This window comes from Bicyclus anynana, chromosome 12 (genome assembly GCF_947172395.1).
Source record: "Bicyclus anynana chromosome 12, ilBicAnyn1.1, whole genome shotgun sequence".
NCBI lineage: Eukaryota > Metazoa > Arthropoda > Insecta > Lepidoptera > Nymphalidae > Bicyclus > Bicyclus anynana.
Genome location: NC_069094.1, coordinates 10,825,098 through 10,842,494, shown reverse-complemented (window position 1 = coordinate 10,842,494; position 17,397 = coordinate 10,825,098). Strand labels below are relative to the sequence as shown.

Here is a 17,397-nt window from a genome sequence, read left to right as displayed (position 1 = left end):
ATTTATTTTACGTAAGGTCATATAAGGTTAAGAGCTAAAAAACTATACAAACATACACTTTAATGTACAAAAACACTCTCATTTTATTTTATAGTTAATTTCTCAGATTTTTTTTTAATGTTACTTTTACTCTCAGACTAATTACATAAGTACTAGTATCGCACCCAATTACACGCACATAATAATTGTCTGTCGTTTTTTGAGGGAGACTAGATTTTTTTTTTATTTTGTATAAGCAATCAATTAGCTGCAATTACGCCTGATGGTAAGCGATGATGCAGCCTATGGTAGAACGCGCTTGCCTAAAAAATGCCTATTCACTCTTGATCTGAATACCTTGATACCCATATTGTAGGTGGTGGGGAAAACTGAAGCTGAAGATTAACTCACAGTTTATCTAGTCTCACTCAAAAAAAGACAAATCGAAAATAGTTAACACCGAAATGTGCGTACATCCGTGTACACACACAAACTATAATTGCTTTACAATGAATATTTTTTTTAATAAAGTATGCATTTTTAAAAACATTTTTTTTATTTTTATTGTATTCCTTAACTAAAAATGCAGTTGGATTAATACATTATAACAAATTATATATTTCGATTTCTCAAAGACACTATTCTTTCTATATAACACGACCAGCATGTTTGATATAAGTACATAATTATTATAACATTATAACATACACATACGTCATACATATACCTAATACCAACAGTAATATGTTAAGATCACTAGGTTATATTACTACACTACCATTATATGTAAATCGTGTTTTAAATTTCTCAAACTGTTGGCAGTAAAATTTCCTATAAATTTCTTTATTTCCTAAAAATCTGGAAGCACATTTTTCAATATCGCAGTTTTTTATTTAACAAATATTCAACATATAAGTCTTACTTTGAATACTATAGATAAACATTTGTATTAGTCGCTATAATTATTGTCTCATATACCAAAATCATATGTATATATTAGTTATTATCATCTGTAACGCTAATAAAAACAGCTTAATATCAAAGCTATTATAATGTATGTTATAGTTTAAAGAAAACGTTCATTTTATTTTTACAATAATGCAAAATATACTGAGGTACCTGGTAGTCTGTGTTTTAGGCCAAAAAAAAACACGAAAAAAATACGATTGAAATTCGATTTTGATTCAGTATTGGACTGATTTAAAAACTTAAATAAATAGTAATACAAGTAGATATCTACTACTATACTGCGTGCTTATTACGGCTTAATTAAAAGTAGTAATAATTTGGCAGAATATGGCATCAAACAAGCATTTAAAAGTAGTCATAATTTGGCAGGATATGGCATCAAACAAGCATTTAAAAGTAGTCATAATTTGGCAGGATATGGCATCAAACAAGCATTTAAAAGTAGTCATAATTTGGCAGAATATGGCATCGAACAAGCGTACACTGTTGGGCATAGGTCTTTTGCACGGTTTTTCAATATCCATTATTCATGGCTTTGGCATGCCTTTCTACTTCTGCGAAATCTCTTCAATTTAGGACCTTACGCCCATCGTAAGTTCAGTGTTTCCTAATGGATTCCATCTACAAAACAAAGGATTCAATTAGCCAACATATTTTATGCTAGATTGCTTGCGCTTTACAATTATGATTGATAATATCAAAAGTTTTAAGATGGTTATGCTAATGATGAACTAGCGAACGCCCGAGACTTCGTCCGCGTGGAATTCAGTTTTTCACAAATCCCGCGGGGACTATGGCTTTTTCCGGGATGAAAAGTAGCCTATGTGTTAATCCAGAGTAAAATCTATTTTCATTCCAATTTACAGCCAAATCGCTTCAGTAGCCGCAGCGTAAAAGAGGATATACACATACTTACACACTTAAACACTTTGACACAAACTTTCGCCTTTATAATATTAGTGTTATAGTGTGATAATTTTATGTTAGCTAATAGCGATATTAATATACGATGTTCTATGATGACCTGCTTTGATGTAACTTACTTAAATGTAACATGTTTATTGCATCTTTCTCACCTGAATACCAACTTTCTTATCAATTTTGGCTCTCAATATATTCGCTAAGGGGGGTGTGAAGAGTGCCGGGTCGGGATGCGCGTGACCAGCCTTCTGCCACGGCTGTTGCTGTTTCCAAATAAGGGATATCACTGACCCTACTACAAGGACCCACACGAAACCAATCTGAAAAAACATTTTTTATGCTTAAAAGACCGTAATAATAAGATCTTTCACTTTGACTTTTCGACAAAGAATGTTTTGAATTTATGGACTATATAAGAGCCTGTAATTACCAGACTTTTTCATGTTTAAAAGCTAAAAGTTTGCCAGCTTTAGCTACCATGGGTAAGGAGCTAGAGGTTGTAGCTTTGGGTGCTAGTAGACTTCAATAGTGCAGATCCTTAATAGGCCTTTTGTAGGTTGTTTTGTACAAAAAGCCTATGTACTGCAGTGGACGACCATCCGCTGATATGATGATGATGATGATCCTCATTGTGTAAGTATAAAACATATTTTTGATACTTAACACACATTCCATTACACATAAACATTTTCTAGGGGGTGGGAATAGAATCCACCATAAACTTAGGTCACCGTAAAATTGTAAATACCGTCGGCTTATAATATCTCTCGCGTGATTGTGAACCTTCGATAGATTGTGAACCGCAATATACTGCTTACAATTTAACGTGTTCGGTAGATTGTAAGGATTATTTTTATTTTTATATTTGTACATTCAATAATAAAATTCAATAAAAAAATACCTAATCTAACCTTAAGTTCACAATCCATCGATAGTTCACAATCTCGCGAGATAGATTATAAACTAACGGTATTTACAATTTTACAACGTTGACATTCACCTACTATTAGGTAGAGCCTTAGGTACTTAATATTATTAAAAAAAATAGTTAACATCAATCTCATTGTAATATAAAAGTAAATTAGGCACTTACTGGGCTTGTCCACATATATGAGACCCTGTACATATAGAAGTAATCGCTAGGTTGCGACTGAGGCGGTGTTGGCATGGTGACATTGAAAAGACAACCTTCCACGCTGACTGGCAGCTTCACTGGTGCTGGCCGAGGTCCTCCAAAACTAATCCAAAGCGTCATCGCCATACCGCTCAACAGAGCTACTGATACACCCTGAAAATAACTTATCGATTACTCTTTAGCAAGTTGGATGTGCCATGAACAGCAAGTAAAGGACATGCATGACTTGGACGCTCGCTGTTTTTGACAAATCCCGCGGGAACCATAAATTTTTCCGGGATAAAAAGTAGCCTATGTTCTAATCTAAGGTTTAGTTTATCTTCATACATTTTTTCAAATCAGTTAAGTGGTTTAACTATGAAAAGGTAACAGACAGACAGACATACTTTCGTATTTATAATAATAGTATGGATATTAACTACTATGGATATAAGTAAATAGTATGAATGCCAGATAACCTATGTAAGGTACTTCCTATAAATCTGAAATTAGGATTTTACACAGCAAAAGGGATTACAACCCTATATCGCTAGTTACAAAGGTTTGCGCGTTTAAACAAACGAACACACATTTTTCTTAACTTAATTTTAATACCTATATATATAATATAATATAAATATATACTTAAATATACTTAAACAATACACATCACTATCTAGCCCCAAAAGCAAACAGAGTAGCTTGTGTTATGGGTGCTAAGATAGTTGATATTATAATATTAATATACAATTATATACTACATATAAATACTTATATATTGTATAAATACACACAGACACTGGAAAACACCATGCTCATATTTTCCAGTTGTGGGAATCGAACCCACGGCCGTGGATGCAGAAAGCAGGGTCACTACCCACTGCGCCACGCGGCCGTCAAAACCTATATTTTTTTAAAGTTTTCTATCAATATAGACTCCCAAAAAAAAGGTAATTGATTTTAATTGAAGTTAACAAACCAGAGCTCAACGAAAAATTTCTCACACAAGCTAGAATCACGTGATAAAACGTTGTAAAAAACTTACCATTTCATTTGCGTATGTGGTGAACATTCCAAGAGTGAATATGCCCAGTAAGGGTCCTCCGACCGCCCCGAATATCGTCAAGGCAGCTTGTAGAATTCCGCCCAGATGTTCAGCAATGAAGGCTAGAGCTAGGAACACTAGCCCGAAGAAACATGCCGCTAGCTTTGTTAGCCATGGTACATACGATGGATTCACTTTGAACCACCTAAAACATGAAATATATGCTGATATTAATTTTTGTTTTTATTCTTTACAAGTTAGCCCTTGACTACAATCTCACCTGATGGTAAGTGATGATGCAGTCTAAGATGGAAGCGGGCTAACTTGTTAGGAGGAAGATGAAAATCCACACCCCTTTCGGTTTCTACACGGCATCGTACCGGAACGCTAAATTGCTTGGCGGTACGTCTTTGCCGGTAGGGTGGTAACTAGCCACGGCCGAAGCCTCCCACCAGCCAGACCTGGATAAATTAAGAAAATCTCAATCTGCCCAGCCTGGGATCGAACCCAGGACCTCCGTTTTGTAAATCCACCGCGCATACCACAGCGCCACGGAGGCCGTCAAAATTATGATAAGCGCCACGGCTCTGAATTCTCTATAATCGCTAATTCGAATATGATACTAATACTTAAATCTTTGACTTGGCAAGACCTTCAAACAAATCATTAAAAGCACAATGCTATTTTTAGTTTTCTAGTCAAGTGGCAGATATCAATCGACGGAGAGTCGCTGCAGACGATGAAGCAGGAGAGTAGAAGAGACACAGAGTAAGTAAACTATCTCTACCTACCTACCGACATATTCACACAGAATAACAGCGTTAAGCGCATTGCAAGCGGCAGATATCGTCGACGGAGAGGCGCTGAAGATAATGAAACAGGAGAATAGAAGAGACACAGAGTATTAAACTAACTCTATCTAACTACCGATATATTCGCACAGGGTGACAGCGGCCAGCATATTGCAAGCGGCACATATCGTCGACGGAGAGGCGCTGAAGATGATTAAGCAGGTGAGTAGAAGAGACATAGAGTAAGTGAACTAGCTCTACCTACCTACCGACATAGTCACACAGAGTGACAGCAGCAAGCGCGTTACATGCGGCAGATATCGTCGAGAGAGAGGCACTGAAGATGCCAGCCACGAACAGTCCCGCCAGGCCTGGCACTACCTTCATCACGTCCACCACATAAAACGGCATTAGCTGGTCAATCTGTGAAAAGACGGGGCTAATGCGAGTTAAACTCGGGTTCCGAACGATGTCAATTTATTATGTTACCAGACCTAAAAACTTGGGCTAATTTTTTTTTCGTAAAAATATTTATCTACTTACTAGTTTTGTTGAATAGTTTTATAACAATAATGTGCATATACAGCCTGTAAGTTGGTGTGCAAAATATTGAGTCATTTACAATATAGATGACTTTTTATAGATTTTCCCGTAATCTATAAGTAGAAAGCTTATTTTTTATTTCAGTAGTAGTAGTAATAAAGAATGCTCTAGTTTCGTCTATTATTCTGAATTAGGTAACTTGGAAAAATATTTATTATATTGGGAGTCCCCTTGAAGCTCTTTCATTCGATGTTGCAGTTTGCATAAAAAAAATCAAACTTAGTCGGTGGTCCGATAGTTGATTCGAAGAAAGATTGTGACAGACACGCGAGTAATCCTATAAAGGGTTCAGTTTTTGTACATGAACGTCCAGGACCCTAAAAAGCAAAACAAATACAAAATTACGAGTATTTTCTTTGTTTTTGTAAGTACATGACATGTAAGGTAACTATACCTATCTTTATTTCTTAACATTATAACTACATTATTCAAGAGTTGGGATTATGTATGTCCTTGTCAGAGATAACAGTCGATAACAGATGTGACTGGTGCACTCAATGTATTTACTTTGAGCATTAACTGTTTATGAAATATCATACTTATAATCTACAAAAATCTATATAAATAAATTATTTGTACCACCCAAAGTACCAACTTTAACTATTTTCTAAACATGTCATGTGACGAGGCCAGATTTGTAATCAAAAAATTCCAAATCGGCCCTAGTAGTAAATTGAACAACACGCAACCGCGTTAGGCTTAGCACGTACTACCTCTAAATACAACATCCACAGAATCCATTGAAAAAAAATCAAGGATAACACCAACCGCAGTATGCTTATGCGTTTTCAGCTATTCTTATGCCGCTCGCATTTAATCGCAGTGCGTGGCAAGCTTTATAGACGCAGAATGCAATGCACATAACTTACCGCAGTAATTCTCTTGCTAGCCAGTGGGTCACAGTCCCTGTACACAGCGTACATGCTCAAGCCGCTTACGCAAGTGGACACGCCCAGAGTAAGGAGCACGGGCCAACTCCACCACAGACACTTTTGAGACCTCTCCAACGTGCTCACTGTTTGTAGACGTTGTACCTGAGCAGAAAATTGCTATGTTCTACAATCTTCAAATTCTTGTCATCAATTCCATTTTTAAAATAATTTTCAAATCTATACTTATAATAAAACTGGTAAAATTTTATACATTGATTCGCAATTTGAGATTTTACTTACACCATTTGTAACACCAAACGTTACCTTGGCATAAAGGACTACTAGCGCCATCTAGAACTTATAATAAAACTGAAACAGGTACATTTATTTACATTCTGTACATTGAAGATATTTTGAAAATTTTTGTCGGGGGGGCATTATGTAATCGCTACTCAAGCTTAAAATATTTTGTTTCGATTTTTTGTCTGTCTGTCTGTCCGTGTTTTTTTTGTTATTCGGGCATCACGCTGACACTATTGAATGAATTAAAATAAAACTTTTGCGTTTGGTTTGAGAACATAATATGGAGAAGATTATAGGCTAATTTTTATTGCGAAAATAAAATAAGAAGAGGGTGACATAGAAGTTGAAAGTTTGTATAGAAAGTCTTCATTTCATTTTTAGAGTTACAGTTTTAAAAATTATATTTTTTTTAGTTAATTGAACCCTAAAGGTTAGGAGTTGAATTATATTTTAGTTAAATTATAATTCGACCCCTAAAGTTTTAAAAAAAATTATAGTTCAAGCCCTATTTCACCAATAGGGCTTGAAAGTTTACATTGATTTCCACGCGAACGAAGTCGTGGGCGTCCGCTAGTAGCCTATATATATAGTACCTATTGTCTGTTTGCAACTGTACTACTGGTTTGAAAAACCGGTTCTACTAAAAATTTTGAAATAATTTGCAGTAGCTTTTTAAGATAATCATCATTCACAATTTTATTATTTACTATTGCCCCATTTATTTTTTATTATTTAGACGCCACACGGATTCACACACATAGTTCCCGTTCTCGTGTAAATACGGAAATACATAAATGTAATTTATGTTGAAAGAATTTTTGAAATAGGTCCAGTAGTTTCAGGGCCTATTCAATGCAAACAAACATGCAAATCTTTCCTTTTAAGAGTATTAATATAGACAAATCACTTATACACATAAATATTATTAGATCATCTGTGTAGATAAAAGCCAATTCTAATGCAATCTTCGTTATTATCTTTATCTTATTAGATATCATGGGTCTTTAAAATGGGCCTTTCCATAAAGTGATTTATGAAGATAATGAAGATTTTCGAAATTCTAAACGATATAAGGGACCAATAAAATACCTGTGTATGGTTAACAGCATAAAGAGAAAGATACGTAATCATTCCGCCAATGATCAACGACCACCACGTGTGCCTCTCTGTTGGATCAACGCTGAAACTGTAAAATTACTGTTAGAATAAAAAAAACAGTATAGGGGTGTAAAAAATTAATCTTCAAATGCAGCCTAACTAAGGACACGAACATCAAAAAAAAATAATTATTAAGATTTCATAATCATAATCTATCTCTTCTTAAACTACTCCACTAAAGTTGTAAATTCTACTATCCTACTAATATTATAAACGCGAAAGTTTGTTTGGATGTTTGTTACTCTTTAACGCCGCTACTACTGAAACGATTTGGCTGAAATTTGGAATGGAAATAGATTTTACTCTGGATTATCACATAGGCTACTTTTATCCCTCAAAAATCCATTGTTTCCCGAGATTTGCGAAAACTGATGATTTTGATGACATAAATTTTTGTTACTCTTTCACGCCTCGACTACCGAACCGAATTAGCTGAAATTTGGTATTGAGATATATTATAACATGGATTAACATAGGTATAGGCTACTTTGTATCACGTGAAAAAACATGGGTTCCCGAGGGATTAAAAGTAAAGAATAATCGACTAGTGAATACAACTAATATAATATTAGTAAAAAATAAAATAAATTACTTACTTTGTAAAATCTATTCGACCACCTTCATATGCCTTGACGAAGATTTGATCAAAACCCCCAAGTTGCACTGACGCAAATATGACAATACTGAATACTGCTCCAAACATTAGAAACGATTGCAACAAGTCAGTGAACAATACAGCCTTCATACCTCCTAAAGTGGAATAAAAAGTGCACGCCAATCCAACTACGAGTATAGAGATCAGCCGGTCCAATCCAGTCACAGATTCCAATACAATCGCCGGCGCATATAAAACTATACCATTATATAAAATCATCTGTAATGTATAAGTTAAAGATGCTAGCAGTCTTATTTGTGGTCCGAACCGTAATTCTAAATATTCGTAAGTACTAGTTTTCTGTAGACCAAAGAATACTGGAAGATACAGATGAGACGCAATAGGTGTGGCGATCCCGTGGGATAAGTTTATTATTACGAATATCATGCCGTAATAATAGTTTTCCGAAGACACACCAAGAAGAGTGATCGCAGACATGAAAGAAGCCATCAGTGATACAGCCACTGGGAATATTGACATGTTACGATCAGCCAAAAGGTACTCCTGTAAACAAGAAAGAACGACAATGTAAAATGGTTTTCGGAAATCTAAACCTATTAAGGCGCGTTTAGAAACTTCGTAACTTTAATTTAAGTTTTCGACTTTAATTATCACTTTTAACTAAGCCTTGACGGCCTCCGTGGCGCAGTGGTATGCGTGGTTGATTTACAAGACGGAGGTCCTGAGTTCGATCCCTGGCTGGGCCGATTGAGGTTTTCTTAATTGGTCCAGGTCTGGCTGGTGGGAGGCTTCGGTCCTGGCTATTTTTCTTTCTTTCTTCATTTCTTTCAATGAGCTATATTCTAAGACGGAAAACTTCAAAACGGATTTTCATGCTTAAATAACAGTTTGATTTTACTAAGTTACAAGCAATGTATATAAAAATCAAAATATGTTATTTTCCATAAAAACCCATATTATACAAAAAGCCAAAATTAACTAAAAAGTAACTATGATATCTGACTTAGGAATAGAACAAACAGAATATTTAACTAATAATTACTAAACCGGTCATAATTACTATTCAAATGTACTTACATCATTAGTTTTTTGTTTCCCTCCGCTAAATCGAAAATATAGTCCAATAGCGACTGAAACTATCATCGTCGCTGACATGATGATGTAATCCCATACTCCAAATATTGGTTGAACCATTATTCCTGCTGACAAGAAATAAATATTACTTTATCGTCGTTATCAACCCATATTCGGCTCACTGCTGAGCTCGAGTCTCCTCTGAGAACGAGAGGGGTTAGGCCAATAGTCCACCACGCTGGCCCAATGCGGATTGGCAGACTTCACACACGCAGAGAATTAAGAAAATTCTCTGGTATGCAGGTTTCCTCACGATGTTTTCCTTCACCGTTTGAGACACGTGATATTTAATTTCATAAAATGCACACAACTGAAAAGTTGGAGGTGCGTGCCACGGACCGGATTCGAACCCACATCCTCCGGAATCGGAGGCAGACGTCGTATCCACTGGGCTATCACGACTCTCATTACTTTATACGTTTATTTAATATTAATACAGTTCGAAGAAGAAATCCCAATCAATCTCGTGCAGACAAAATGACTTAGTGTCGACCAATAGGATCGAACCGGAAATATCACTCTCTCTTTCGTTACGATAGGGCGAAAAACCATTAATTTGCCTCCTCCACATGAGATTTACTTTGGACGACCTCCGTGGCGCAGTGGTATGCGCGGTGGAATTACGAGACGAAAGTCTCGAAGGTTCGATCCCCGACTGGGCGGATTTAGGTTTTCTTAACTGACCTAGGCCTGGCTAATCGGAGGATTCCGCGACTAGTTACCACCCTACCGGCAAAGACGTACCGCCAAGCGATTTAGCGTTCCGGTACAATGTCGTGTAGAAACCGTAATTGGATGAGTTTCATCCTATGCCTAATAAGTAAGCCCGCTTCCATCTTAGATTGCATTATAATTTACAAGGTGAGATTGCAGTCAAAGGCCAACTTCTAAGAAATAAAAAAAAATATGTCGTAAGTCGCATGTTAGGCGTTAGCCCTCATTCGCACGAGAGTTTTTTTAATGGACGTTAAAAACGAGGGCTTTTTTAAGACACGACGCTTTTTTTTGAGCAGTGTTGCATTTTGAATTTTGGCCGTTGGAAATTGGCCTTTAAATTCATAACGCTTTATAACGTCCGTTAAAAAATTCTCGTGCGAATGAGGGCTTCCAGTTTTAACGCAGCTGCGTGTCTGAATAAACGTTTTAATTGATTAATGTCAATCGATTGAACTCTCTCCTTGCGGTTGATACCACGTTGATACACATCTACTCATTTCTTTATTAAAATACTAGCGGACGCCCGCTATTTCAGTTTTTCACAAATCCCTCGGGAACCATGGATTTTTCCGGGATAAAAAGTAGCCTATGTGTTAATCCATGCTATAATATTATATCTCAATACCAAATTTCAGCTAATTCGGTTAAGTAGTCGAGGCATGAAAGAGTAACAAACATTCATATCATTATAATCATCAGTTTTCGCAAATCTCGGGAAACCATGGATTTTTTCGGGATAAAAAGTAGCCTATGTGTTAATCCAGAGTAAAATCCATTTCCATTCCAAATTTTAGCCAAATCGCTTCAATAGTAGCGGCGTTAAAGAGTAACAAACATCCAAACATCCATACCAACTTTCGCTTTAAGTAGGATAAGTGAGTTGAAATCTACACACTGTTCTTTAAATAAAATGAGCTACAACTAAGGTGCGGTAAAAGAATAGCAGCAGAATACATATTATAAATACGGAACCCTAAAAACTCACGGAAGACCACGACTTCATCCGCGAAAATACATGACCTGCTTACTAAACTTTGATCAAATTGTTATAATTTTAAAGAAGACTAGCGGATGCCTGCGACTTCGTCCGCCCTTAGACCTCTTTAATCCAGCCCTATCGCAAAATTAGTTCTTAGTTAATTCGCTATCGCTATTCCCATCCCATCCCATTCCATTCTATTCTATTCTATTATCGCTACCTATCTCTATCGCGACTTTCCATATAAACTTTCAACCATTATTTCACCTCTTCTCTTTTTATTTAGATTTTTGATCGGTTCAGCCGTTTAGCCGTGAAAAGGTAACAGACAGACAGACATACAGACTTAATTTCGCATTTATAATATTAGTTTATATTTAATGAACGCCCTAGGCGTCCTATTAGCAGGCTAATCCAACCAGATGGCTGCGACATATTCAAGACATTTTGATGATGACGGAATATCATTCAGGCCATATTCTTGTGAAATTACGCAGTTTATAAAAAAGCGTTAATGTTAGTGTTAATTAGAATGCTACTGTGTTAATTAAAAGTAACGCTAATTAGCTGCTACATGATATATATTTAATTATCTACGAATAATATATACTAGCAGAGGCCTCACGGTTTCACATAGTTCTCGTTCCGTTGCGATTTTGGGAATAAAATATATAGCAATCTATAAATACTCATAAAATACTCGTACTTGATATATATATTCACCTTTACAAGTATATACTTTATCTCAATAAGTGGTTGCACATCCTAGGTAGAGATTTTATCAATCGTCCTACAACGACCTACACTCAGGTACTTAACGTTAATGTATTATGAACCAAATTGTTACTAAGCAAGTTTATACATTGGTCACAGGTTCCGAGTGGAGGTTACTACAACATTGAGAGGTTACTACAACATTGATGAGTTCCTTAAAGATAAAAGCGCTTGGAGGCCATTGGATCAGCTTCCACCTTCACACAGGAAATAAAACTATAAGAAATTGTAATTGTTATCAATTGTAAATTATAATACTGTATGACTTTTTCAAAAGAGCAACTGCTGAGTTTCTTGTTGGTATCTTGTCAGCAGAACCTGCCTTCCGAACTGGTGGTAGAATCTTTACAAATAGTCAACTGACGTGTCAAAAGTGCTCGTAAACTAAGCATACAAATTGAAATAAATGATTTTTGATTTGATTTGATTTGAGTTCGATTTCTAACACCTACTTCAGAACCATGCCATGCGGAGTTATGGAGCTTAGGCCCACCACTGCTTCAATTCGAGTTGACGGGCTTAGAATGAAAATGTTAATTCTTTGTCGACCACTCACTGACAGGCACGGAGATGTTACGAAGTATACCACGAACTTGTCAACTCTGACCTGAGAAATTGTACTGAAAATATTTTCTTTGAAGAAAGAAAAATTCTTATTTCATAGCCGGTCCCAGTACCTCATGTTCCGATCACGAAGCCATATATGCTAACCACTGGACCCGTTAGTCCAACTTTTTCAAATTGTTAAACTTGGTTGAATTGCCTCGTTAAGCACTTCGATTAAGTTTAATAATATTACCTGACGTTTCGAAAGAGCTTGTAAACTAAGCCTATTTGAAATAAATGAATTTTGACTTTGACTTTGACTTTGATGGTTCAGCGATGGTAGAGTAAGTAGTCGTTCTAAGTCAGCCATTGTCGGTCCATTATTCTCACGTTTCCGCAGCGCAAAGAGCAACGAAGACGTTTCATAAATCGAGCCGTACTGCACGCAGCGACCAATACACGATCAGTTATAGTCGTGGGTGCTGCAGAAACGTGAGAATAATTGATCGTCAATGGCGTGCACTACTTTAGGAAGACGTTATTGTTTTGCATTCAGTTGACAATAGGAAGCAAAACCCGACGCTACGCAACTGGCTAGTCATAGTAGTAATTAGTAAATGTAATAATTATTTATCAATACATCATAAATACATATAAAAAATATTGAAATGTATATCCGACATCCGTGCTTCAGAATAACAGTCTTTTCTCAAGTGCTTATTTGCAAACTAAAATTTTTATTGCAAACTTTTTAAATTTTTGTCTGTCTATCTGTAAGTCTGGGCTAATCTTTGGAACGGCTATTAACCGATTTTAATGGAACTTTCACTAAAAGATAGAGATGGTTATTAAGCAAAATATAGGCTACTTTTTATCCCGGAAAATCCATGGCTGCATCACGCGTACGAAGTCACGGGCATCCGTTAGTTCTCTATGATGAATATACATAATGATAATTAATCTTATTTGTCAATGACAGTCTACGATACTTTTAGGAACATCGATAACACTTGACCGCTCTGTTATTTATGACATAACTTTATTGGTATTAAATGAGCAGCACTATCTTAACACTAGAGCCGTGATAGCCCAGTGGATATGACCTCTGCCTCCGATATCGGAGGGTGTGGATTCGAATCCGATCCGGGGCATGCACCTCCAACTTTTCAGTTGTGTGCATTTTAAGAAATTAAATATCACGTGTCTCAATCGGTGAAGGAAAACATCGTGAGGAAACCTGCATACCAGAGAATTTCTTAATCTCTGCGTGTGTGAAGTACGCCAATCCGCATTGGGCCAGCGTGGTGGACTATTGGCCTCACCCCTCTCATTCTGAGAGGAGACTCGAGCTCAGCAGTGAGCCGTATATGGGTTGATAACGACGACTATCTTAAGCGTTTATAATGTAATAAACGAGTATTATGTTACTTTTGACATACTGGATGAAATCTAGGATAATTTATTAAGGAAAATTGATCGTATTTGTACAACGAACAGCAAAGTTAGCTCCATGTTAAATTAGATATAGTATTATTAATAAGCCACAGAATAAAGTATGATCCAAAATTAGTCTTTACAAGCAGTGTGGTGAAGCCGGTGAAACCCATAAAACACAAACGTAACGGTCTCCTTGACATCCGCGTTTACAAATTTTCAAACACAACAACAATTACTTAAAGTAATATATAAAAATAATAATATTGACAATTACTGATGTGACGCTTCGTGTCGTACTGACTCGAGAATGTATTTGTTTTTGAATTTTGTATTTGGAGCGGCTACGACACCGTCGTGTTCCGTGCGCACTATCTGCCTATTACTCTTTAATCTGTGTGATGTAGCTTAATTATTATGAATTTTACAAAATCCGCTATCTTAGTACCCATAATACAGGCTTAATTTGGGGGTAAGTAGTGAAAGAAAGAAAAGAAAAAAGCTTTATTAGTGAATTATGCCACACAACACAATTTGTTCTATAACAATATCCTGCGATGTGTGGCACAACCCAGTGAACGGATCCAACTCAGCATAATGCTACATACTCTTAAAATAAAAAGAGCATGCAGCGCTGGTTTTCAGTTGGTAGTGATGTGCGTGTATTGTGTAAGTATATTTATTTATTTATTATTCTACATGTATATGGAGCTAAATGCAAAAGTAACAAGAGTCAATAAATTTTTCATAGCTTCATTGTGCTGACCTGGTTTTATTAAATTAGGTGCATAGCTCAGCGTTACGAGGCGATGTGATCTACGATCCTTTCACAGTTATACCTATTTGTCTAGTTTTTGTGTGATTATTAACCACACAGAACTAAATTAAAGTGACTTCAAAAAAACAAGGAGGTTCTTAATTCATCGCGTATGTTTTTTTTTGTTTGTTACCTCATAACTTTGTCATTTACTTTTTTACCAATTTTGAAAATTATTTTTTGCCACTTCCAGATTGCCAAAAAACAAAATAAATTTTAAGAGACTATTTGGCATAGCACCGCCTTTAAATCGACCAATAGAAAAGACATAGGTAGGTAGGTCGGTTCAATTTTTTTGTTAAAAAGATTTAATTTTTTTGTGTGTGGAGTTTGGTATTAAATGTTAAGTATGAAGGTATGAAAATAGTTCAGCGGCAGGAATCGAACCCACTATAAGGTGTTGAAGCCAGCACCTGTACCACGGAGCTATTGGAGCTTCAGATTATTGTATAAGTATTATTTAATGCTTATAATACTTATAACATATTATAATTATGTAACTACTTTGTCATAGTATAGATAATGTTCTGACCTACGTCAATCAGTTAAGACGAAACATAATGAGGAAAAGGACGACTTTATTTACGTATTTATGTATTTAAAATATACGGACCTATACGTATACCTACCTACCTACTTAACTAAAGGGGAAAGCCCAGCGGCCCATACAATGTCGGCGTAGGGAACTTTGGTACATACAAAAGTATAAGGAGATGATAATATCATGTGTGAAATAAAAGTATGTTTCTTGGAGAAAAATACATTTTTTTATCAGTCTTCTAGGGTAAAATGTTCGCCGGTGTACCAAAGCGGTGAATTAACATTGGAAGCTGTATTATTTTTTATATTATTTTTTTTCTGTTACAAACAATCTTAATAAACAAGAAAACGAACAAAAAATCTAATCATAAGTCTTCAAAAAATATCGTAAAACTCAGGCGGTATGGTCAACGATCTTAGCTTGTCCCCGCTGTGGTCAAATCTATACTAATATTATAAAGCTAAAGAGTTTGTTTGTTTGTTTGATTGAACGCTTTAATCTCAGGAACTACTGGTCCGATTTGAAAAATTATTTCAGTGTTAGATAGCCCATATATCGAGGAAGGCTATAGGCTATATATATTATCCCCGTATTGCCGAACTACGCGGGTGAAACCGCGCGGCGTCAGTTAGTTAAAGATAAATTAAAATTGTCATACAACATTGTATCAAACTTGTTTTGATAAAGTAATGATTTCATTATTAAAGTAGAGTTATCAAAATTCTTTTTGATATTAGTAAGTCGGGTGGTTAGGGTAGGCCTGGGCCGGGGATGGGCATTCCCCTTTATAATGTTCATGTGATTTCATTTATTTGTTTTCACGCCTTCATTTCTCAACCGGTCGTCATTAAATTTTGGTTACATGTATATTACATACACAAATACTTTTCTCGATATATAATATAATCTTAGATTGTCTCTGTTTCTTATCTTTTCACAGCTAAGCCACTGAATGATGATGTAGATAAATTGGATCTTGGAGCAGAACTACCTACTCTGTATCCCGGAAAATCCTTGATTCAAATTTATGAAAAACTGAATTTCACGCGCACGAAGTCGCGAACGTTCGCTAGTGTAAAATATAATCTATATTTGTAAATGCGAAAGTAAGTCTCTCTGTTACCTTTTCACGGTTAAACGGATGAACCGATCAAGATGATTTTTAGTATAATGGTAAATGGGACTTTGAAGCACAACATTGGGTACCTTTTGACCTTTAAATAAAAATAGAAGGGGGTGAAATAGGGGTTGAAAGTTTACATTGATTTCCACGCGGACGAAGTCGCGGGCATCTGCTAGTTCTAAAATAAAGTATACCACATATAGCTACTTACACAATTAATTATGCTTACGCTAAGGAAATTTTACTATACACCAAGTTTTCCTTCAATTTAGATATATGAACACAACTTAGATCGTAAATATTTTAATTCTTCACATATATTAACCAAAATTGTCAATTAAGATAACATTTATCACAACTTAAACAATTTGAACCATTTCCTAAACAGTTTAATTCAATAATTACTTAAACGCACATTTAAAAATCGAAGAAATTACACAGAAATTAACATGTTGTTGTTACGTCTGTCGTCCGGAAAAACCAGCGACGTAATGAAGTTGACTGCAAGTCGATGACCTCATATTCAAATTGAAATATTTATCTTATGCCTAACTTCAGGTTATTGAGACTTTGTCTAAAGATACCAAGATTTATATGACATTATTCTTTTAATTTTTACGCCTGTTAAGGCTGAAGGCATTTAGGGCAGCATGAACAGTGAATGTTATTGATTTTCCCTTATGTAGCTACTACTTTTCAGCGGATTCAGCGCTCTAAAGAGACGACGTACTTCAGCTGATTCAGCGCTGTAAATTGTGGATATGACATACTTACGTACGCACGGTTTGGTTTACCTATATCAGCATGCGACGATGTATATATTGCACGCCTGTGACTGATTTGGAAATCAAAAGTATTAAATAAAAAATTAAGTTTTAAAATTATAATTAGACTCGTAAAAAGGGGTCTAAAAAGAACGAAACATAAAGAGGTTTTTCATGTTTTTCAAGGTGTTTCTTGG

At 35.7% G+C, this 17,397-nt stretch overlaps 1 protein-coding gene across 3 annotated transcripts; it reads right to left on the bottom strand.

The window, feature by feature from the left end:
* Nucleotides 1-135: 135 nt before the first annotated feature.
* Nucleotides 136-17,247, bottom strand: LOC112057132 (putative sodium-dependent multivitamin transporter). Of its 3 annotated transcripts, none has more exons than XM_052884831.1 (10): nt 16,666-17,247; nt 9,449-9,570; nt 8,352-8,914; nt 7,687-7,783; nt 6,292-6,456; nt 5,085-5,242; nt 4,029-4,233; nt 2,963-3,157; nt 2,025-2,189; nt 136-1,569 (listed from the first exon to the last, which is right to left on the bottom strand). In XM_052884831.1, exons 2-10 carry the CDS (start codon nt 9,563-9,565, stop codon nt 1,546-1,548), a joined length of 1,689 nt encoding a protein of 562 aa, XP_052740791.1. In that variant the 5' UTR covers nt 9,566-9,570; nt 16,666-17,247; the 3' UTR covers nt 136-1,545. The 3 variants fall into 3 exon arrangements, with proteins under 3 accessions (XP_052740791.1, XP_052740790.1, XP_052740789.1); XM_052884830.1 differs by having other exon boundaries at nt 9,449-9,573; nt 16,648-17,244; XM_052884829.1 differs by having other exon boundaries at nt 16,648-17,216.
* Between the last annotated feature and the right edge of the window lie 150 nt (nt 17,248-17,397).

Coding starts and splice junctions, on each gene's coding strand:
- LOC112057132 (XM_052884831.1), bottom strand. CDS start 9,565: ATGGTTCAACCAATATTTGGAGTATGGGATTACATCATCATGTCAGCG. Junction 4,234..5,084: donor CTGTGTGACTATGTCGGTAG/GTAGGTAGAGCT, acceptor TTCATGTTTTAG/GTGGTTCAAAGTGAATCCAT. Junction 2,190..2,962: donor CATATATGTGGACAAGCCCA/GTAAGTGCCTAA, acceptor ATGTTTTTTCAG/ATTGGTTTCGTGTGGGTCCT.